This window comes from Phaethon aethereus, assembly GCF_964289735.1.
Source record: "Phaethon aethereus genome assembly, chromosome: 8".
Lineage (NCBI taxonomy): Eukaryota > Metazoa > Chordata > Aves > Phaethontiformes > Phaethontidae > Phaethon > Phaethon aethereus.
This window is the reverse complement of record NC_138584.1, coordinates 11377348-11400818: the sequence shown is the minus strand read 5'-3', so window position 1 is coordinate 11400818 and position 23471 is coordinate 11377348. Positions and strand designations below refer to the sequence as shown.

The 23471-nt window shown below is 39.6% G+C and overlaps 1 protein-coding gene across 2 annotated transcripts in view; it reads right to left on the bottom strand.

Annotated features, from left to right (window-relative positions):
• NR5A2 (nuclear receptor subfamily 5 group A member 2) overlaps window positions 1-23471 on the bottom strand; it is a gene marked incomplete at its 5' end in the record, with an annotated part of 93079 nt that overhangs the window by 53767 nt on the left and 15841 nt on the right. For both annotated transcript variants that reach the window (XM_082003113.1, XM_082003114.1), the window contains one exon: window positions 22003-22649. In XM_082003113.1, the coding sequence (XP_081859239.1) occupies window positions 22003-22649 (647 nt within the window). The remainder of the gene's footprint in view (window positions 1-22002; window positions 22650-23471) is intronic.

The window sequence follows — 23471 nt, the reverse complement described above, 5'->3', positions numbered from 1 at the left end:
GGCTATCGGCATTTGAGGTAACACGTATAATACAACCAGTGATACTTTGCTCTCCTGCCACAAAAATTAATAAAAGAAACTGAATACAAAATGGTAAAAAGTACTAGCTGTGTCAAAATCGATTAAAGTCTTGTGTGAATTACTCCAACTGGTTTACGTGAACTGCCAGTTGGAGAGCTACACTGGCATGCTGGTAGTCTGAATTACTCCGCCGGTGTAAGTGGGGTCGCAGCAGCTGCCACTGCTGTGACGGTTGCTCACAACGCAGTGAGCATACGGCCGCCCAGCGGAATGCTCCCAGTACTGGAATGCTTCCCAGTATCAGCTCAGGGCCCAACCCTGGGAGCCTGACTTTGGTTTCAGTTAGGCCAAAGGCCAGTGACTTTGGGGGGAATTGCTCTAACCAGAGGAGCCTGGCTTCACACTATTTAGGAGCAATATGTGCATACATCCTATAACACTTTCCTGTCCCTTTATCAATCTGTGCTGGTAAGTGTCACCAACTTTCCAGGAAGTCTGTACATGAAGTGACTGCAAGTAATACTATATGCAAACATTTCAGGCTTCTTATTTCAAAGACTACTCTTTTTGATAGATAGTTTCAGAGATGCTGAAAAAACATACATTTTGTTGTCTCGAAGCATCATATTAATATTGTTAATATTTCTAAACCCCTGAATAATCTCATCGCAATGAAATATTTATGTATATAACACATTTTAATACAGTATTTTCATTATACCAAACATTTTTATTGTTCATTGTATAATTGAATCAATGAATTAGAAGAAGGTTACTAAAAAAGGATTAATGCATTTTTAATGAAACTGAATGATATAACTTCTGTTAGTCACTAAGAATGATGGCAGATCTATCAGGTTTATACAGATAAGAGCTTTGTGAGTTTATCTGAAAGCCCACATAATGGCTCTCGTTTAGCCGTAACCTAGAAAAACAGACTTAGCAATCCTATTCAGGGTTTTAACTCATTGTTTATGTATATGATCTCTCTTCCGCCTTGTGATCAGATCACCTGTATAATCATGAAAATATGAATCTGTTTAGCAGATACATCTATTTCCACTTGTAAAACACTTTTTGAAAACAATGCTCGTTCAGAGTCTAATTGGAAGAACCGAGCTAGCCATACAATAGCACTGGGAAATGTTTCTGAACTCTTAGGTTAATAGACAGGGGAACTGGTGAGAACTTTGTACGTTAATAGTGAGAATGTGGATGTTTCAATGCTCGCACAGCTCAAATCCTTAATTAGCCCAACAGCCTAAATTATAACCAGTTTCCAGGTAGAAACTGCTGTGCTTAAAAATATCCCCATAGAAAATACTTATATTAGTATAACAGTGACTGAAATTTTAACGATGCTATAGAGAAAATTAGAACAGCCATTGCAAACTTGGCTCTGAATTCTACACAGATAGTGTGTTCTTTGCAATGTAGCATTTAATTTTCTGTTATTTTGCAATGGATATAAAAATAGATAATGAAATTTTATATTAGTACAAGATATATGTATTGTGGAGGAAGGACTTTATATTGACACCCTTAGAAATGTATTTGCATTTTTCAGTGGGAGGTATGTTTTCAAACTAAAGAGAAGAATTCTAATATTTCTCCGGTCTTTAAGCAGAAGCTGAGGGAGAGTATATGCGTAATACATACATGTGTACGGTACACAAGATGCTGTAGTATTGCTCAAGGACTTGTGTGAATTTTGTGAGACCACATGATTCATAGTGGTGAACCACAATTAAATAAATCACACCACCAAAACGGCCATACGTTTTTTTCTACTACTATAATGTGGTTCTTACATCATGTTCTTTCCAAACAAACTAAAAAGCTATTCTAGAATAGAAGTGTTTTAGATTTAAAAGGGTTTTAGAATTCTGGTATTATATTTGTATCTTTCCATTTATAAAGCAAGCAACTTAATACACATCCAATAGTATGGCCTCAGAAGGACTTTGATTCAGGAAAACACTTTACATGTTTATTGAAGCATTTGTCCTGATCTCACTGATGGGAAGCAGATGCTTATATATTTTCACTAAAACCAAGGTGATTCTTCTGAACAGGGGCAAGGGAAAGTGAACTTACAGCATATACAGAACTAAAATACCTTTGCCATAAATAGTATCATTTTTTGAATTCAGTGTCTCACACTCAACAAGTGCTAGAAGTAAATGCTGCCTCCCAATGGAAATCTGAAGTTTGTTTCCCAATAAAATAAACCACAAAATTTCTAGTCCTGCTGTTTTATCAGATGTTCGGTGTTTAACTTACTTCTAGTAAGAATTGAACAATTTTCATTCTGGATTTCACAATCAAATGTTTTGTGTTACGAACTTCATCTTATGGGCTCAAAATCCACAGTTTCTGGAGTAAGGAGGATGTCTTTTCCCTTTGGCAACAACTACGTGAAAAGTGGTCAGGAATATGAGAAAGCAAAAATGGATTAGTGGTGGAGTTCAAATGAGGTCATGAAGTTCATGATAAATACAATTTATCTTATAATTCTGCAATTTACCACGTAGCTCCACAACACATAACTGCAATATCACTGTCACACATGTGCTGTCAACAGATGCAACTGCCTGGTCACAGAATCTATGGCTGTATTAGGGATATATGCTAATGGCCTCTATTTAGATGGTTAGGTATCTGAGTACAAATAAGTGATACATGTTATTTTAAAATCAATGAGACATGTCACTAGCTTCTGCATAACACAGGAATGGCTGAATGGATTTTTTTTTTAAAAAGGTCCTCTCTCCAATTTCCACTCTAAGCAAGTGCTTACAGGCAGAGAACGTTCATGAAAATTTTCAGAACAAAAAGATAATCTTCTGGGAAAGTTAAAATAGATTGGAAATACATGTCTTGAATTGAAATGCTTCCTCGGCCTCGACAAAATAAATAAAACATGCTTTCTAGGTAACTGCTGCAGCTCTTCTGATAACATACGTATTAATAAAGTAAAAATGTCTGTAGATTGACAAGTGTTTTGTGGGCTTATACTGGAAAGCCAACAGCTAATTATGAAAGCCTGACTTGACTAATCAATTATTCACATGAACATTAGGTGCCTATTATATGCGTAAACATGGGAATTATATTTCCCCTAAGTAACTTTCTAAAATAACAAACCAAAAACATGCAAATTTGAAATAGAAAGAAATGGCACTGTTATGCACTTATTGCCCATGCAGACCTCCCACTGAATTATTCAGGGAACACTGAATCGGGAGCCTTGGTCTTCTGACTCTGAGCAGCACAGCAATAGCAGCACATGCCATGTTGTATTTGTTATGCATGTAATATTGATTTAACTTGTTCTTGCTGATCATGTTTCCAATTCATTTCATGTTTAGAAATTAGGGGAAAGGAGAATTATGCCTGGATTGATGTTTGCAGTATATTTTTATGCCTGTTGAACACAAGATTATCTCATAATTAATAAAACCATGGCTTTTGAGTGCAGGATGAATAAGCCTTTGAAAAGGAGCACAAGTAAGGTAATGAACTGTGTTTTGAAAAGGTTTATATTTGCTTAATTCCCCACCTCCTGTATGTAAAGACCGGGAGAGTGCTAAGAGTGCTACTATTACAGAACAGATCACCGGTGTTTCATTTAATTTGCGAGGCACAAAACACAGAAAGGTAATGCATAATCATCCTTTGCATTTAGAAAAGACCATGCTCTTAAACAGAATACAGCAACAGGGGAACCAGAAATAGCTGTGACCAGACACCTGCTGACAAACAGTGACAAATCCCACTGACACTGCAGTGACCCCCAGTTAGTCAAGATTTAATTAAGGGGTATAATTAAGTCAGTGGAACAGAACACTAATGAGTGGTGGTTTTTTATATGGGTAATTACACATAAGAATACAAAGTAAGCTAGGCCCCTAAATATGTCATTAAAATGAACAGTATAGAATGACAATCAGAGCTTTAAGTACTTTTTTTTTTCTTTCTCTACAATACGCGGGCTGAAACAACACAGCTCCGTTGAGCATCTGTACAAATGCTAACAAATGCTATTGGCCCAATCCTGCATGTGTCTAAGCACGTTGGTAACATGACCTCGGTGGCACAACACGCACCGGTAAGGCTGGGCGTGCATGGGTTTGCTGGGCTCTGTCTGTCCTTGTGCTTGCAGCACGCAGGGATCACTTCGGCTCGTTTTCTAACAGATGACATTCTGTCACTATCCTCTTACAAGTAACACATCCTCTAGATTTCATTTATCAGGTGTGTTGATTACAAGGAAGACATACAAATTGTTCCTTTGATTATCTGCACGTTGGGCGCAATATACCTTTACAATCAAACAACAGAGGTTTCTTGCAGCAGTGGTCTTTTATGCCTGATCCAGTTCTCTGGAATTTATTTTGGGAATCTTTGGGCAGTTGAATGAAATAGCTGAAATATCTTTGTCTATGTGATATTTTCTTATTTTTCAAACAGAAAAGTATTGTAAAGTAGATTTACTAGACCAACATGTTAAACTGGGATGGAAAACATGATCATGAATAACGATGACGATGGTAGGGGAAAAACAACTTTCTTACGGTCTCAAAGATTTAAAAGAATGCCTGTGTAGTCTGGGGCCAGCCCTCTGCCGGGATTACTCTATCTGCTCCCAGCTGGTAGCCTGCAGCTCATGACAGCCTTTTATCCGTTATCAAAGCAACAAGTGGAAAAGCAGATCCTCCTGCCTGCTAACGCTCTGATCGGTTCTCTCTGTAGAATTTCTGCTTCTAAATCTTTCCTTTTAACAAATCCTCAGATTTCCTTCCTACTGCTTCAGGAGACACTAAACATGTCTCTCAAGTCTTTAGCTCACTTGTCTAACTTAAACTCTGCAGGACACTAAAGGAAGAGAGAATAATTGCATTACAACAGGACATTTTCTACAGGAACTGACTGAAATGCAGAATGGGCCTGATCCTGCTCACACTACAGTGCTTAGAGTTTAGCAATTGAGATCAGTGACCGCAAAACCAGATCCTAATTACTCCAACAACATAGTACCGATGTAACGCTTCAATTACAAGTTCAGAGGCACGAGTTAAATTAAATTTAATCTACTAACCTACTATATATGTACAAATTTTACTGTAACAAAAGCAAATAAACTACATAAAAACTTATGACTGTGCTTACTTTTTTTTTAGTAGTATAGGGAAAAAAAGGCAAAACTGGGAGATAATTAAGTATAATTAATGTGAATTCTTTCAAGCAAAATCCATCCACTGAAACTGAACAGTTACTTGTTATCAAAAGAAATCTAAAAGAATATACTTTATATAGTAAAAATATACATCCCACTTTCCTTAAATCATGCTGTCATAGAGTAATAGGTCGTAGAAACACAATCCTGTAACAGTTACTACAAGTACATTTTTAAAATCAAGAGGACACCTTAGCATGCTGTTATATAGGCTATGTTAAACCCAGGCTTTTAATTATTTTTTAAACTCTTTGTTTTCTAAACAGATTTTCCCACAATTTACGATAGTTATGCAACAACAGAAGGTGCTGCGGGAATGCCAACGTGGCAAGAATCGGGGGCTTGCTCCCTCTCTGAACTGAGGCCTTTGCCACTAGGCTCCTCCGTGCACGCCTAGGTGCCTGCTCCAGCCGGGCACCACGGATGGAGCAGGGGCCGCATCCCGCCAACGCTCTGCCCTGCCCGCAGCGCAGTCCTACTGCACTTAGCAGAATCAGACCTCTGTATCTAACCCTACTCATTTAAACCTGTTAGAGAGTTCTAATGCATGCGAAAGCCTGATTTGGCTCTGGGTCCTCTGGTGCTTTGCTAAGACGTGGGCAGCGGCATCTAATTTTTCACAAGGTGCCTGAGGTAACTGTTCTGGACAGGGCCCCAGTAAACGTGCTCTTAAGATATAGAGTCACTATTTTTGTTTTTTCCCATGAGCTGGAGCACATGCAAAAACCCCAACAGAGCTGAAAGAGAATAAAAGAAGAGGGGTAGTGAAAATTATGCAAATGATTTCCCCGTTTTTATCTTTCTGTGGGCATGTGCCAGTATAAAATACGGGATTAGCCAGAGCGACTTCGCCCGGGCTGCAGACACACGTATGCGTAATGGATCCCTGACATCTTCTTCTCCCCCACTTTTGTCCCCGCGAGGCCGCCCCTGCCCAGCCGCGTATGAATGAACAGAAGTGCCTTTCATCCCCCACTTGCCTGGCGCTTCAAAAGGAACTACGAAAATAGCAGCAACAAAAATCCAGCCGCCTGCCAAAAGGCCCGCACACGTCCCTTTCTCGCTGGCATGTGAAAGGTTGGAGAGCTCAGCAAAATTTTTATGTACGGGAGCAGGCCCAAGGAAAACTCACACGCCATAACCAATTGTGGACAGAGGATCATCTATCAGCAGACAAATGCAGGAACTCCAGAATGTCTCTCCTCAAATGAAATAATATATCTTTGAAAGCCAATGCCCGTTTTAGGCCTGAGGCCCATATATCAAGCCTGAGAGGCTTGTGGATACGCTCCAGGGCCATTAACCTTCCACCTGTTTCCCCTTGTCCTTCAGGATGAGACCCTGCCCTTGATTTTACTCCCTTCCCCTGTTCATCTTCCGACAGAGTGTAAATGTAAAGCAGAGGGCCTGCGAAATAATTCAAAGGCAATGGACCAGGGACATGGTTACAAATCTCTGCCACTGGCACTGTGACTTATGCAGGCAGTTTGTCACACATGAGCCAGGTGACCTCTGTGACATAACAGAGAAAAATATCGCCCGAGATCAAAAGATGAGATTCAGAGCGCTCTAACTAACTCTGGTGTACACAGCCGCGCTACGCTGTGGCCAAGGGTTTCCTCTCTTCTGAATACTGCTCGCTCCGCTCGCTAGCGGGTGGCCCGTGCTCCTGCTAATTTCAGTCATCTCTTTTTCTCTCGTCTCTTCCGAAATATTTCCTGTAACCTGAACGTCAAAATTTGCCCCTTCCTGAAGCCTCTCTTTTTCAAAAAAAGATAATTAAATTGACAAGGACAGGCTGCGAAATGCCATTCATCAGGTAAAAATTAACACATAAAAAGCAGTATCATTGCAAATGGTGGAATAGTTGCTTTTGCAAGTGGGTCTGTTCTAATCCAGTAATTTTTTAAATGCTAAGTAATACTAAAACTTTGTATGAGCACATGCTGTCTCTGGTATTGCAGTGAAAAGTCTTTCAAGTCTGAAACATTGATTTGGATTCAACTGTCATGACAGTTAAAATGAGAGTAGAGTTAGTATTACAAATTATGTAATGCACCCAGATAACACACATCTGCACTGATACATATTTTACGAAGAGATATACTATAGAACTAGAATAACACTAATTTGAAATAAAGCCTAATCAGATTGACTTTTTTTTTAAATCTTTAATTCGTATTTCAAGCTATGTGCTAGATGGGAAGTTTCCCAGCTGTTTTGTACATTCAGGACTTCTCTGCTGGGTGCAGACAAAAGAAAAGGCCTAATGCAGTGTTTCTCTTTCACTCCCTGTAAGCTAATGGTATGTCTGGTATGGACATTTAATTTTTTCTATTTCATAAATTAAAAAAAAACCCCACAACTGTCACAGCATCTCTGGCATGATGATGAAATGAGAAATACAACTGTAGCCAGATCAGCCTAAATCCCGTTCTAATCCTAAATCACTTTGGCACTTGCCAACACCTAGTTGATGAAAAACTCCGTTTAACCCATGAATGTACATAAAAATACGCATATGCAGACACACAGGAAAATTCAGCACATTGCTTACAAGTGTGCTAAACATTATCTCATCAGCTAATTTCATTCTGTCTTATCATATGCTGACTTTGAAAATTTTGCACAGAGTTCAAGCTCTTACCCAAAATCATCTGAACCGATAATGTTCCACTATGGCAATATATCTAAATTCACTAAATCTAAAAGCATGAAAAAGTTGAACTATGGATAGGACTTGAGGCTAAATCATGCAGTAGTTATAAAAAAATGCACAGCTGAAAACCATTTCATGTTTTCCATTGATGAAGCCTGACATAGAGCATTAAACGAGACTGTTGCAGAGCACTGCAACAGTAAACACAGTAAATGCAAAATATTACAAGAAGATTACTGTGAAGTGTTACCACATGCTTTTGTAAAAATAAGACTGTTGTTTGATTTTACAGTGCTAAAATAATTTGTTCTTGTTTGGACCCTCTGATTACACACACCTATTCCTCTTTTTAATAGCTCTAAAGAAAGCCTGCCAGAGATACCACAACCAGCAACTACATGAGAGTTTTGTCACTGGTTTCAGTGAACTGCAATTCAGATCCCAGATGTCTTCATTTTTGAAAATACCTGGAATGTTACTTTTTCATGTAAAATATAGGTGATATATCCAACAGTTCTGGCAGTCAGATCTTTAGCTCTCTGACACTCACACTGAATATATGAATTTGTATTTAGGCCTGATTTCACTTAGGCTTTCTCCATCCTTTTTTTTTTTTTAATTTGATTTATCCCTGAAAAAAAAAAAAAATTTAAAGAGCACTAAAGAAACGACTTAAAAGTGTTATTATATGTATAAAAATACTATTGTATGAATATAAGAAATTATAATTTTTATAACTACATGCTCAGATACACATGAAATTATTTGTCCCATTTACCTCCCACCATGTGCTTTTTGTGTAAATAGCTACTGAGCATGAAGTTTTGTAAGATTAAATGTTACAGCACCCTGATTCTAAAGAAAAGAATTTGACTCTTGTTGGTTTTAATATAACATAATGTCTTGTCCTGAGGAAAAAGCCTTAAATTAATTGGTTGATGTACTACATGCTATAAGTCCAGTTAATTATATTTTTGAGTGCTTATGCCTCCCTGATTCAGTAATTTAAAACAAAAGAAAACAAGGAGGATTTAATATTTAAAAATAATAATAAATTGAGGCATGAATCATTCCTTACATTCTTTTCCAGCTACAGACAATTTCTGTTGGGAAAAGTGCCATGTAGTATTGACAGTGACAACAAATTGTATTGTCCAGTGAACATCTGTTTCCGACTCCCACACTGATATTGCAGGTTGGGTACTTCTGAGTTAGTCTTCACAGGCTGCCCGACCGCAGAGGAACTGGAAATTACTGGTACATTCAACTTTTATTATTGGAACACAGGAAAACTTTATCATCATGCTGGGAAGTTCTGTGTCTTTTGAAATATTGGAAAGAGGGTTATGTTAGCACAGAAAGCCACATGCGATAGTTCTTATAAAGAAGGAGAAAAGCGGCTCCTGTTCATTGTGTCTGTCAGTACATGCAGGTATGCAAGTCTGAGATCAAAATCTCAAAATAGAACAGTATGCCTGTTTTCAAGATGCAAGGTCGGATGGTGAGAGTTTGGAGGGCGGCGGTGGTGTTTGTTTTTAATAAAACCAGTGGCACTGCAAAAAAGGACCAGATTCTCCCAGCCTTGCTCAATATGTAGTATTGTGACTCTATACAAAAAATGTCCAAAATCCAAAGCAGTTTCTACAGGACAGAGCAAGCTGAAGTGTAGTATAGGTTGCAGGATCTAGCCCTGGAGAATGTCAGTCTTGAAGAACTGATCTTTCTCTAACTGATATTTAAAGCACCAAGTTACTATGATAGCAACTTATAGAGAAAAGCTGTGTTAACTAGCTAAAATTATTACTGGTATAAAACCTAAAGATAATACTAAGCAATCTTTTCAAAATTGAGGGGAGTTTGTTAGAATGATCAATGTCATTTTGCTCATAGTTATTTGTTATTCAGCCTGGAGAAAAAACTAAGTTCCACTTTGGCAGGGACAGAGAAGAAATTAAGATACATTCTTGATAGGCACCCTGTGCCAGTTCGATAAAGCTCCAACTCCTGATCTGTAAATACACCAGCCAGTGCTGGGATAAACTACTGAAAACTATCCTTTTTTTACAGAGAAAGAGGGAGAGAGAGAAAGTCCACTGAAACTCCTATTAACACTAATTAGAGTTGCCAGCATGCAGGGGAATCAAAGGCAAAACATGTGGAGCTCCCACTGAAGTCAAGAGAAGGGTATGCCTTAAAGGAAAGGCATGCATATTAAAAATAAATCAACGTTGCCAAATGAGCTAGTCATGCAAACACTGACTTTGAGGTCTAACCCTTCCTATTGGGAGTGGTCCCCCGAAAGTTCATTCCTAGTCAGGAGAGAGCATTGTCCTTGACCACACTTGCAGAATGAGAATCTATCCTGTGAACGACAGGTCCAAAACAAAGTAAAGTAATGGCCATGTGTTTATTTCTACTTAAAGTTGTTGTTGTTATTACTATTGTTGTTGTTGCTGTTATTAATATTCTTATTGTTTATTCACTGTATTACAAACAAGGACCATTGTTTCCAAGTCCTACATCAAAAAGACAGTTTTTTGATGCTACTCCTTATAGCGATTTTTGGATTTCTCAAAGACTAGAAAGTCTGGGTGGAATTTTAGCAATATGGCCAATATCCAAAATAGTGTTAGGAGATTCTAGGTCTCAGCCTCCAATGCAGAAAATTGCCTATTCTCACTTTTCATGAGTGTAATATGTACTTATATATGTACTAACTCAAATAATACTCCAATAGTATTTGTTTGTGAGTAGCTTGCTTTCTATCTCCCTCTCTTCTCTCCACATGTAGATAGACGGAACATCAGTGATTGTGGAGTGGTTACAAAAGATGTTGAAATTGTGTTATACCGTGGTGACCTGGGTATGAGCTACACATTAGTCTTGACTTTCACTTGCACACTAGATGATTTGCACCATCACCTAATTTAGTCTCAGACCTTAATAACAGCAGCCTGTCTACTACAATTCTTTCTAACATCAGGGTTGTTATGCCCTAAAACTACTGCATGGACAAATGGGAGTAGAACCAGAGATTTTGGGCCTGTTATTCTCCCTACATGTTTTTGCTGATACCTGAAGGAAAGTTAATAGTTTGGATTAACTATCTTTGTGGTTTTATTGTGATTTTTACTGAGCTCCAGGAGCGGCAAGATGGCAAGGAGACTGCTGGCCTGTCCGACCAACCCATTCTGAACAGTTTTCTCAAAGATTTGTACCTTTTCCCAAATGGGTGCACAAGGAGTTTAAGGGGCTGGCACTGAAACACTGACTGTTGTTGAAGATCTCTGTGGGATAGGTCAGTGGAGCCCAGAGCCACAAATAACTGCAGTTACTGCCTCCTATAGCGTGGCTATGGTACTAACACTATTCCCGAGAAAGAAAAAGAAGAGGAAATAAATATTAAAAAGGGCATTTAGAAATAACATGTAGCAAATGAAACGTGAAAACTTGACACAGGCAGCTTTACAGAGGAAAACAGGAAACTGGCAGATTCTGCCAGTGAAACTGGAAATACAGTATTCAAGATCTTAACTTGCACTTCTTATTTGGACAAAATTCTCATTGGCTTCAGTAGAGTTTTACTCTGATAAGCAGTACAGGACTGGGCCCATAAGCACAGCCTGACTTGCACTGAAAACTACTATATGCAAAGACTGACTTGTTCAGCTCTCTATGAAAGTAATCAGTTGCAGGTACACATTTATTTCTTTGTAGCGGGAATTCTGGCCATGGCATGCAAACAAGGATGGTTCCCAGCACTCTGTTACTCTTTTCTCCCTGTACCTTGAAGGGGGAAGTAGATTAGGGGATGACAAGACAGCCCTGTCTCTATGTCCCCTAAAGCGCTGGATTAATCCTCAGACTAAATAAGAAGCTGGTGCATAAGGGCTGCAGCAAGCTGCTGCTTGAGTGGTGAGGGATTATGACTCAGCACCACCAGTCACTGTGTTTGCTCATTACTCAGGACAAATTGCAAGACTGCAGTAAGTATTCCCCAATAAATACCAAAAGGTATCCAGATGAAACAAACAGACGGTGCTGACTGCCACACCAGAATAAAGATACAATTCTTCGTCACATCGAGTGTCACTTAGTCAGGGTGATGTTTCCTGTATTCAGCAAACATGCCAGTAAAAGAATTTCCTTGGCATACAGACAACGTGGAAATGTCCTTTTAAAAATCAGTTAATACCAACAGAACTCATGAGCTAGCTGGAACCATTTCCTATGCTATGGAAAGAACACTTGAATAAAGTTAACCAAGACATTTCACCTTCCCAACCTCCCCCCTCCCCATCTATTTCTGGATGTCTTCTTTTGTTCACCCTTTGCTAATTATAGTGGCCTTGCTTAGGTGATATTTATAGCCTTAAAAGAGTTGCCTGACTTTTAGAACACTTTATTCATGTATATTTCCTGTGTTTATTGTTGTCTTAACTAATTTTTTAAATTAAATTTACTTGATCCAAGATTTTATTTAGCATCAAATATCAAAGTAACTTTTCTTTCAACAAATGCAAGGGCTGTATTTAGATGTAAAAAACATTTTTCTAATTCTGAATTTCTGAAAACAGACTTTAGTTTCTTTCCTTCTCCAACTGATGGGTATGACAGATGACTCCAGAATTAGACAAAATGGAATTTCTTTTTTCACCACAATATAATTATTTGTTATCTTATTTTACTAATTTTTCATACCTTTTTTCATCTGTCGTGGTTGCTTTAATGACTGGGGTGTTTCCAAGACACAATGTTAAATATTTGTTTGTCCAGACTGCCCCAATGTTTACCTAACCACCTATAACTGAACATCTACCAGTTACAGAAGTGGAAAAAAGACACTGAGGATGTCCAGCTAAAATTATAGCACCACTTTCCCACCAGCACCATACTTTATCTCTTTCTTAGTTTACCTTAATTCTTTCTTAAATCTGCCCTTTTATTTCTTCTGTAGTTGCTCTACAAATGTGCCTGTAGTGATGCCAATAGCAACAACTTTCAGTCCCTATTTCAAAACAGCAAATAAGGAACATTTTAGGGAAAAATATGAGGCATGTCTTTCAACTCTACTGAAAGCAACTGGATTTGGGGAAATGTTAAAGCAAAGCGCGAGACTAACTGGCAGTTTACCTTTCAGCAGAGACCTTTTCCCTTTCCCTGGTAGCTGCCATCCATTCAGACACGCATAGACAGAAGCAAGGGCACTGCACCTCTGTGGAGGACAAGCCCAGGCAGCTATGGCCTGTTCGCTGTGCTGGCACCCCGCTGCCTGTATACGTATCTCCATTTTACACCCAAGCTGTGTCGCTTAGTGGGACCAGTGGTGGGCAGAGCAGCCCGTTGCAGCCCACTCCTAATGGCGACACAGGCAAGAGGGTGGCCCCTTCCTGGGTGGGCTGCTAGAGTCCCTCAGCCCTGCTCCCACACAGGTCATGCATGCCTAGAGCCCAGGGTTGGGCGCCGACCCTGACGCACACTTCGCACTGCCCCACAGCAAGGTTCGAGTGCCAGGCAGCTGCAGAAACTCGGGCGGCAGAGCGGCTGCCCAGGGGACAGTGTGCAGCCTTGTGCGGCACCTCCAGCTGCCCACCCGTACCCCTTTTACACACCAAAGAGTCAGTATCAGGTCAGGGAGAAGGAACATGTGAGAAAGACAGAGCCGCAACCCTTGAGTTAGGCGCTTTGGTAGGATTTGGTCCCTGAGATATTTGCTGATGTCCTATGGAAGGCCCAGCTCCTCCTCCTGAGGCAGGGTCCTGAGGGCACCTGCAGGCCCTGACAGGCCCCACCTGGTCCCTACCCGTGGTGCCATTTAAGCGCCAAGCTGAGGCCCTGACCCTCCTTGGGCTCCCTCACAGGTAAGGCTCCCTCCCTGTTAGTGTGTGCCCTTGTCTCATCCCTTCAAATCATACCTTGTCCCCAGGGCCCACGAGGCCCCGTGTGAGGGCGGTGGGGTGGGCCGATCCTGCTGGCATCCCTGGGGCCTGCCTGAGTTTGGGCACGGGGCTGGCAGGCCTGTGCCCCTCAGTCGGGCTGAGGTGGTGGGTGGGGGCTGCAGCTCCTGTCAGTCTCTGTGGCATGTGGAGAGCAAATGTTTCAAATCAACTTTATAACGTGGTAAGATGGTGTGTTGTGATTTAGCCAACATTAACTCTGAATAAAACTGTGCTTTTTATTCAGAGTGGAAATGGTTGCAAACTTGATAATTAAGAGGTTTCTTATTAGTAAAAAAAAAAATATCAGAAGTCCGTTAAAGGCTGTCCTAAAGATAGTGGTTACACTTCAGCTTGCTTTTAACTGCTCTTTCCAGCCAGGTCTAGGAAAAGTGGGAGGAATTAAATAGCTATTTTATATGTCAGGGAGGAATTAAATAGCTATTTTATATGTCACTTCACTAAAAGATCTGTACTGCACTCATTTAATAGAGTACTAGGTTTTGGACATTGCCACTGCCTTCACATCGGCTCTAATGGAGTTCAAACGAAATGTTTATCATTCGTTTGGATATTTCTTGAACTGCAGTCAGGTTTAATCTAATTTTTTAAATATTCTTTCCTCTTGTACTAAAACTCACCCTTTCTTGAGGCTGTTATTTTTGTGTATTGGCTTATGGAGGGTGGGGGGAGTAAGCAACTGAATTGTATCTCCAGCACATAAAGTTTTTCTTTGCTTCCTTTTACAAGTAGTCTTCTAATTTGAGGCTATGAAATAGAGCAAATCATGATAGTTGCAATGTGTGACCAAAAAAACCCCACCTGTAGCTAAGTTTTTGGGTAGCATAGAATGACATGCTTCCCTGGTAATAGATGGGTTGTTCTGTTTTAGAAGTCTGAAAAGCTACTTGTTAATGCATACTGGCCAAAGTTTGGAAGTAGAGAGATACCAGATCGATATTTAAGTGCAGTCTGCCTCTTGGTTTTATTCCTTCTATTTGAAATTCCATTTTATAATAATTTGAAAATTGGAAATGGAAAAGACTTAAGTCCTCTAGTATGTTCCTGTGCCTATATAGCTGCATAGTGTGTCCAACTTGTTCTGAGCGATCTTACAATTTACAGCACAATTTGAAAGCTCTCAGCTTTAGACTTCTTCTCCAATAATGAGCCTGATGACTGAATGTTGCGGAAAGCATCTTACTGGTGCTACTACAGATAGAACACAGTTCCTCACTCTTCAAGGTCTTCGTTTTGTTCAGATGTTGTGCTTCTACATGGCTGCTATATGGTTGTATTTGTTGCTTCATCAAGCTATGAATATTCAGATCTCTTAATCCTTCTTCACAAATCATACTTTCCTCTGCTTTTCTGGTCATTGGGCAGCATTTTTCAGCCCTAGCGCTCAGTGAATTATACAAGCTATTGACTCCCCTGTGCTGTATATACAAAGATGATCATCCCTTGATCTGGAGCAGCTTACGTCTACATATGAAAGTACAGAACAACGTCCATTTATGTTCCAGGGCTTCAGCAGGGCTGATAGGAAGTCTGTAAGTGACTTCAGTATGCCTAGGATTCATTGTTACTGTAGGTGATGCTAAAGGCTACAGGTTAACAGAACATCATCCTTAAATCTGAACAGTCTTGATAGATTTACAGAGGCAAGCTTTTACTGTAACTGGGAACTATCCCGTACAACAGAAATATCATACAGGCATCATATACAAGTGCTGGATCTGAATGATACAGGTATCGTACAAAAAAACCCTCTGTATCTGAATGAAACAAGTTCTCTCCCTGCAGTAAGATTTACTGCCAGGTTATAAGAAATGTCATAATTTACAGGGGCAAAAATGGCTTGTTTTGTGGCAGAAACTTAAAAAAAATGGGGTTCTTTGCAAGTGAAGATCTGTCATTCTAACAATAAAACTGTGACTTTCTTAAGCAAAACCAGGAAACATAGCTATGATTTTCCAAAAGACTGGAATTGTTTAATTTTTAATGTGCAAAGCGCTCTCCATCGTTTGGCAAAAAGAACAAATCCTCACAGCAGAAAATTACAGTGAAAAACAGTGGTCTGGAAATAAAATAGTTTATGTTAACGTGGCTGAGCATTCACTGTTCAGTTTCTTAGCAAGTACAGCAGTCATTATTACAATTCACTGTAAAATCACTTTGGACTAGCCACAGCATGCAAGATCTAAAGAGCACTATTTTTTCACCTTGCCCTGCAGCAATGTGATATACATTTGATAATGCAACCAAGTAATCTTTCTATTGTCCAACTTAAATTGGAAACTTACACTTTGAAGGAAAAAATTAAACTCTAGTCTTAAACTTCTGTATTAGATAACAAATGCCTCCAACTTACAAATGAACATGGAAGTGTGGCTCTTCCCTCTCGTCAAGGCTGCAATGTCTTGCAGGCCATGTGGCAGGAGTGGCTGTAGCTATATAATTCTCCACATCCATACTATAGCCTATGATATCTCTACTTGTCACTAGCATTAGGATGGGCTGGACAGCTTTTGGAATTGCTGCTTGCTCAATTTTTCTCTGATAATGAGTAACAAAACATTGTTATTGCATCATGGCTATTCATGGGAACCTGGGTAAGTTTGCTACAGTGAACCGGTGACTGCAGATCCACTGAAGTGTAGAAGTGGTAGTGTCTAAAAAAAAAAAAACACCACCTACATGGAGCATGGTTCTTCGTTTCAGCATAATGCTGAACACTGAGTATTAGATGGAAAAATGACTAAATCCAGGGTGACTGAACTCAGTCTCCTGCTATCAGAGGTGATAACATCATATGGCAGAACAAAACTAAAGTATCCAGCTCTGACATCAATGGGCATAGGAGAATGTCATCTTTCTTCTTACCCCTAGAAAAAGTGCCAGAAGTTTAGTGCTGAGAAAACTGTTTAGAAAGGCTGCAAAAGGACATGTCCGCATGCTGAAATACAGCATTTAGTTGCATCCTTTGTTCAGAGGAGAGACAGAAGGAGATCATGAAGTTAACTTCTAACAGTGTTCCCCTACAAGGTTCAGCTAGGTGGCAGGTATAATCCCATGCTTAATTAAACCCCGGGTTCTCTGCTGAGACTTCTTTTCTATAGTAATGACTTTACTATTTGTGAAATTAAATTAATGATTCTAAAGCAAAGAATTACTGGGCTGTGTAAGAGAAATACTTTTCCTTTTCCCAAACGTTTTTTAAATATTTGAGAAATATTTTTTCAGATCCAGATACACTTAAGACAGACTAAAAATCAACAGCTACACATGACAACATACTAAATAATCTGATTACTGATATTAAGGGAAATCCTGGACCTCAGATTCTGTGTGACTTCCATGACTGAAGGAACACTGCAAAAGTTTTATTTCATCAGCTATGTTAGTTACATTTCCTGTCCTGATAAATGCATACTACAAAGTTCAAAAGCACTTCAGGTTATCAAATTCCCTTTGATTACTTAAGTTTAAATAATATATCAACCTTTCATCACCCTGAAGAACTTTCAAGGTATTCCACTGCTGATTTTATTTTCTCAAAAAACAACCCTATTTTTTTTCCTATTCTGTGTTAATTCAGCTTAATAGTTGGATTTCTGTACCGTAATTCCTTATTCTCTGTACATTTCTTGATACTTAATTACATGGAGACTGAAATTTTAAGTTAAAGCTGATGGATTGAGTATTATATTACTATATCTATGTAAATACATTTTACAGAAAAAAATTAAAAGACTCCACAAGTTCTGTTAATCCTATTCACACTAAGTTTGCACTGCTTTAAGAGATCATTTGAAACTCTGCTAATGTAGTTGTGCTTACGGGGAATATATCATACAAAACTAGGCCTCTGTTCATTACTAGCTGTCAAAACATTTGTGTTACCTGGTACAGTAAAAGTTCTATAGATAGGGTCCTTTTGAGATATGTGGTTAAATCATTGTTTCTTTGAAGGCCATGCTTGCAACTAGTGTAATCATGGATAATGTTATACTTACAGCAAGAAGTCTGTCCCAGAACTGATACATCCATGAATGGCCTAAACTTTCAAACTCGGTGAATAGTTCTAGGAGGAGCTGCTTTAACATGAAGTACACCAGCTCTTCCTGCAATCATTCACTAAATGGGTTTGTGCTCACATAGTACTTTGACCCATGGCATCCTCACTAAAATAGCCAAATAAGTCAAGGTAATATTTTCTGTGAGTCACAAGTCCTTTAGTGCCTTTTTTTGTAACTATCAACATTTAGTTAATTTTCTGATCCTAAGCCTGGAGAAAGTATCCTGAGGACTGTTCTACAGTGCAGGTGTTTTTTTCTTCCTGCCCCAAGCAGAGACTGCTTTCTTTTACGGGTTCAGGAGTACTTAGCTTTGGAAGTAGTTGTTGAATGATGCAGGCTGATGAGGAAAGACCAGTCCGGTGGAACTGTCTGCATCCTTTCTTGGGGCCAGGTAACCTTTGGACTCTAGAAACTCTTGCAATATTTTCTTTTTAGCTTTGTACAAAGACCTTTCACCTGACTAAGACAGCTGGCTACAAATCTAGCATCCCCAGGGCATTCCTGAGTTTTCTTAGGTGAGGATAAGATGGATATATCTTACTTTTATATTTACTGAGCTTTCAACAACTCCAGAATAGCAAACAAAAGCTTTCTTTACTATTACTATAATCGTAAGTCTACTAGGAGGTTATCTCCATATTCCTATTTCATCTGTGTATAAAGAACTCTACAGAAACATTTCTCATTATGAATAAGCAAAGTAATATGTGATGTCAAAACCCAGAATTTATGATGTAATCACTAATTAAAAAGAATGCTGGCTTCACAAGGCAGATAGGTATGTTTGAGATTTTAGCAAGTGTTAAATTCGAAGTTACTAGATTGCCACTGGCTGCTTTGGATCTTACTCTGATATTATTACTAATCCTGACTAGTTTGCTTCATTTATATTTCCATAAATTTCTGATAGCCAACATGAAGATGGGAGGACCTGCTCCTTGGCAAGTATGAGCACTAGCCTTAAATTACGTACTTAAATTCATACATGGGTCAAATTCTGCAAAACGCAGTGCATGCTGTAGGTAGTTCCACCCAGTCAATATTTTACCTTTCACATGCTTACATGTATAACACATGACAAGAGGTGTTTACAATTTATAGAGCAACAAGTGAGAAGACTGTGATAGGCATAAGCTGATAAATGCTTCCTGAAATAAAGTTTTAAAATGTGTTCATTATCACTTGAAATTTCTGTCTTGAAAAAAATCAAATTTTCAGCCAAACGGAAAGAAAAAGAGAAAACTTAAACTGTAAGTCACTGGTGGTTTTTTGTTATTATCTCTAGTGTAATTGTGGCCTAAACCACTGATGGACTGGGACAGCATTTTTTATCATGTCCTCCTCCTTTTCGGGCCCTACTGAACTCTGCTACCTACAAATCTCTAGGTGTAGCAGAAAGGAAAATGTTTGCCATTTTATATGAATTGAGGAGACACGTGTGTGAGACTAAATTTAGAATGAAGTGAAAGGATACAGTAAAGAATTGCAAAGTAACTCGCAGCCAGTTGTGCAAGGCATCACTTATGACAAAATCATGATGAATTTCATACAAACCACATTACTTTTTTTACTGTTTGAGTAATTTAAAAATTTAGTCTCAGAGACTGCTAATGCAAGATTCAGTTAAGTTTAGACAAGTATGAATAATAGGAAAATATCTTCTCAAGCAAATACATACTCCTCAGATGCGTATAGGTAGGGTAACAAAGTTAACTGTTCTGAAAATCCAGTTGCATCTTTATTACAATTGCCTTTTCCCTTCTTTCTGCATTTAAAATCACTCTGTCATATCCTTAGGTGTTTTGGTTTTTTTCCTCCCCCACAGGTATTCATGTTCTGTGGAGCAATCTCAAATAGCTACTTTTGCTACCTTGATCAGAAGGAGTTGAAACCATGGATGGATTAGGAGAGCTGCATTCAGGAAAGGTTTGGAAACCCTTTGTTTAATTCTGATCCTCTCCTCTCAGCTGCAAAGAATGGTGGTGTTACCTGGTGCTGTTAACAAAGCAGAGTCTGATCAAAAGATGTTTTAAGCACCTCACTGTTTTGTGAGGCTGAAGTTGGGGTTGAAGGTCATCACTCCAGTCACAAGCAGTGTTACCTAGGGCTCAGTTTTGGGGCTGGTCTTGTTTAATATCTTTATTGATGATCTGGATGAGGGGATCGAGTGCTCCCTCAGTAAGTTTGCAGATGACACAGTGTTGGGTGAGAGTGTTGATATGCTTGAGGGCAGGAAGGCTCTGCAGAGGGATCTGGACAGGCTGGATCGATGGGCTGAGGTCAACTGTATGAGGTTTAATAAGGCCAAGTGCCAGCTCCTGCACTTTGGTCACAACAACCCCATGCAACACTATAGGCTTGGGGTGAGTGGCTGGAGAGCTGCCCAGAGGAAAAAGACCTGGGGGTGCTGGTTGACAGCTGACTGAACATGGGCCAACAGTGTGCCCAGGTGGCCAAGAAGGCCAACAGCATCCTGGCCTGGATCAGAAATAGTGACTCCAGGAGGAGTAAGGGAAGTGATTGTGCCCCTGTACTCGGCACTGATGAGGCCGCACCTCGAATACTGTGTTCAGTTTTGGGCCCCTCACTACAAGAAGGATGCTGAGGTGCTGGAGCGTGTCCAGAGGAGGGCATCGAAGCTGGTGAAGGATCTAGAGCACAAGTCTTATGAGGAGTGGCTGAGGGAACTGGCGTTGCTTAGTGTGGAGAAGAGAAGGCTGAGGGGAGACCTCATCTACAAGTGCCTGAAAGGGAGTTGTGGTGAGGTGGGTGTTGGTCTCTTCTCCCAAGTAACTAGCGATAGAACATGAGGAAATGGCCTCAAGTTGCATCAGGGGAGGTTTAGATTAGATATTAGGAAAAATTTCTTTACTGGGAGAGTGGTCAAACATTGGAATAGGCTGACCAGGAAGGTGGTGGAGTCACCGTCACTGGAAGTATTCAAAAAACCTTGTGGACGTGTCACTTCAGGACATGGTTTAGTGCGCATGGTGGTGTTGGGTTGATGGTGGACTTGATGATCTTAAAGGTCTTTTCTAACCTTAATGGTTCTGTGATTAAAACTATTCCCAGTGTAGTATGTTGAATGCTTATAAAATCTGTCTATAGATTAAGCCATGGGACCACAAAAAGTAAATGTTGCTTGAATGTCTTTTCATATTCTCACTTTAATCATAACTGGAATTTTAAGGCAGATCATAACTTTAAAATTCTTACTCTGAAGAGTATCGTGTTCTGCAAGTCTCAGTGATTTTTAACATGGTTACTCCAGACTAAAGTATGCCTTAACAAAAAGTCCAAGATATGTGAATGGGGGGAATTTCTGGGCACCAGAGAGCTGTGCATGAGGATTTATTGGGTGCGCCAACAAAATTAAGAGCCTAAAGGTCATTGTAGCTAGCTTAGAATGAAGGAATTCCCCATGTGTCAGTGGAGATGAGAACCAAAAGGAGTCCTTAAGGTATCTTTCTCCTTGCTTTCTGTTCTGTGTACACCCTGCTTAGGATTGAGCCTTCATGGTTAACTGCACACACAAGCAGCACAAAGTAATATCCCAGTGAGAAAGTGAATATTCCAAATGTGGACTTATATAAGGAGTGTACAGAGATGGACAGAAATGGCATTCCCCCACACGTTAAATATGAGTAATATGAGGTAATAAAACGATTACGTAAATTAATGTAGAATGGTGTAACAGGTGTGCTTATAACTGAGTACAAGACAGAGAGTGAGCAATATGGACAGACAGCAATACTGAGTAAAATTTATGCGAGGCCCTGTGGAGGTTAATAACAGTTCTTATAAATAGTAAAGTATAGAGAGCTGAGCTGAACTGAAACTTGAGTCCCTTTGCTACAGCTAGTTACAGGCTCAGGTGGAAGACAACTACAAGTTTCTCCTTGTAATAGTCTGCCTACTTCAAGCCAAGTAAATTAAGAATTAGATGCTTGGGGGGGAAAAAAAAAGAGAAGATAAACCCTACTTTCTTGCTTGGAGTACAATATTTTAACAAACAGTAATTTTTTTCTTGATAGAATGTTAATATAATGTAAAATTGTTACCTACCTTAAGTTCTCTAAAAAAGATGCTACTCCTAGCCCACTCAACAATGGAGAAGAGTGTTTGGTCAGCCATTTTACACATAAGCCCAAATGTGTTGAGCTTCTCGTGTTTGCTTCTGTTGGCTTGCTCTTGCTGCAGATATGCCATGATCTTAGCTTGGACTTGCGGCTCATCTGGCTCACATTTCAAGAGTTCCAATATCAGATGTGGAATACTTGCTGGTGAGCTTGTCTGATAACTATCCATGTACGAGTAGCCCATTATTGACTCTGGTGAACTAGTGTAAGGGTCAGGGTACTCGGACTTGATAGCACGGCTTGGAAAATGTCCATAGCTTTGGTAACCTTGCAAGCTGCCATGGGGCGGCATCGTCATGCTAATTGGAGAGGTTACAAATGGACTTCTGTCATAGTCTGTAGGAGGCAAGGCAGTATGGTTCAGAGGTAGGCCTTTGGAGGCAGAATGGATGTTCTGGATTGCAGAGGATATTGTCAGGTCAGTCGGCATTGCTTGGATCACCTGAGTCATGGCTTCCAATTTAAGTCCATTTGCTCGGATAAGAGCTTTCTTCTGCTGCTTCAGTGCCCTGTCTCTCTTGTACATTGGTCCAAACTTGTTTCGACCACCACGCATTCGGTCAGCTCTCACAGCTGTCAGGGGAGAGGAGGAAGTAAACAATAATTAAAACTTGGAATCAACATTCGTTAATGAAACATACATTAGGACAGAGCAGAAATGTAAAAAATGTAAGGGGTTTTTTTCAAAATTTGAAGTAGCACTTTTATTCCTAAAGAAGAAAGATTTATTTTGACTTAACAAATGTCACTTTTTTCTGGTAACTTAAATATCACATGCATGTATTACTAACATAGAAGGACTTCTCTTTACATTGATTAGGACACAGGGACAAACACAATGGTTGGCTACAGGAATTTCACACCTGCTATGGGATCATGTGAAGATCTCAATGTATATTTGGTTTTATGTCAAGCTACTATGTCATTAAGAAACAAGGGCTGATGTCCAGAACTTGTCTGAGACGTATCCCGTGGACCACATTGTCTCATTATAATCATTCCATTACTGCCTTCCACCGCAGCAAAACATCTGAAATGTAAATTGCGAAACGTTCAGTAGTCACAAAGGGCAATATGCTTTTCTTGGCAAAAAGGAAATACTTCCTTTTGATGATTCTGTTCAGGTTGCTGTAAAACTTTAAGAGAGTTCTAGTTAGCTGAACAGCTCTATGGAAATGTTAAGCTGCAGTTGGAATGTGCAGAGAAAAAGCTGTCAGCTTGCTGCCTTCCACATGGAAGGTGGAAACGAAACAGAAACTATTGACACTGTTCTGGCTTGTAATATCTCTGGAATTAGTAATAATTAAAACAAATCCACCTCAACAGCTGCCTTGGGAGTCGTACTGGTGGTCTCTGTCACAGCAGCGTCTGTCACCACAGTATATATGTAATGGA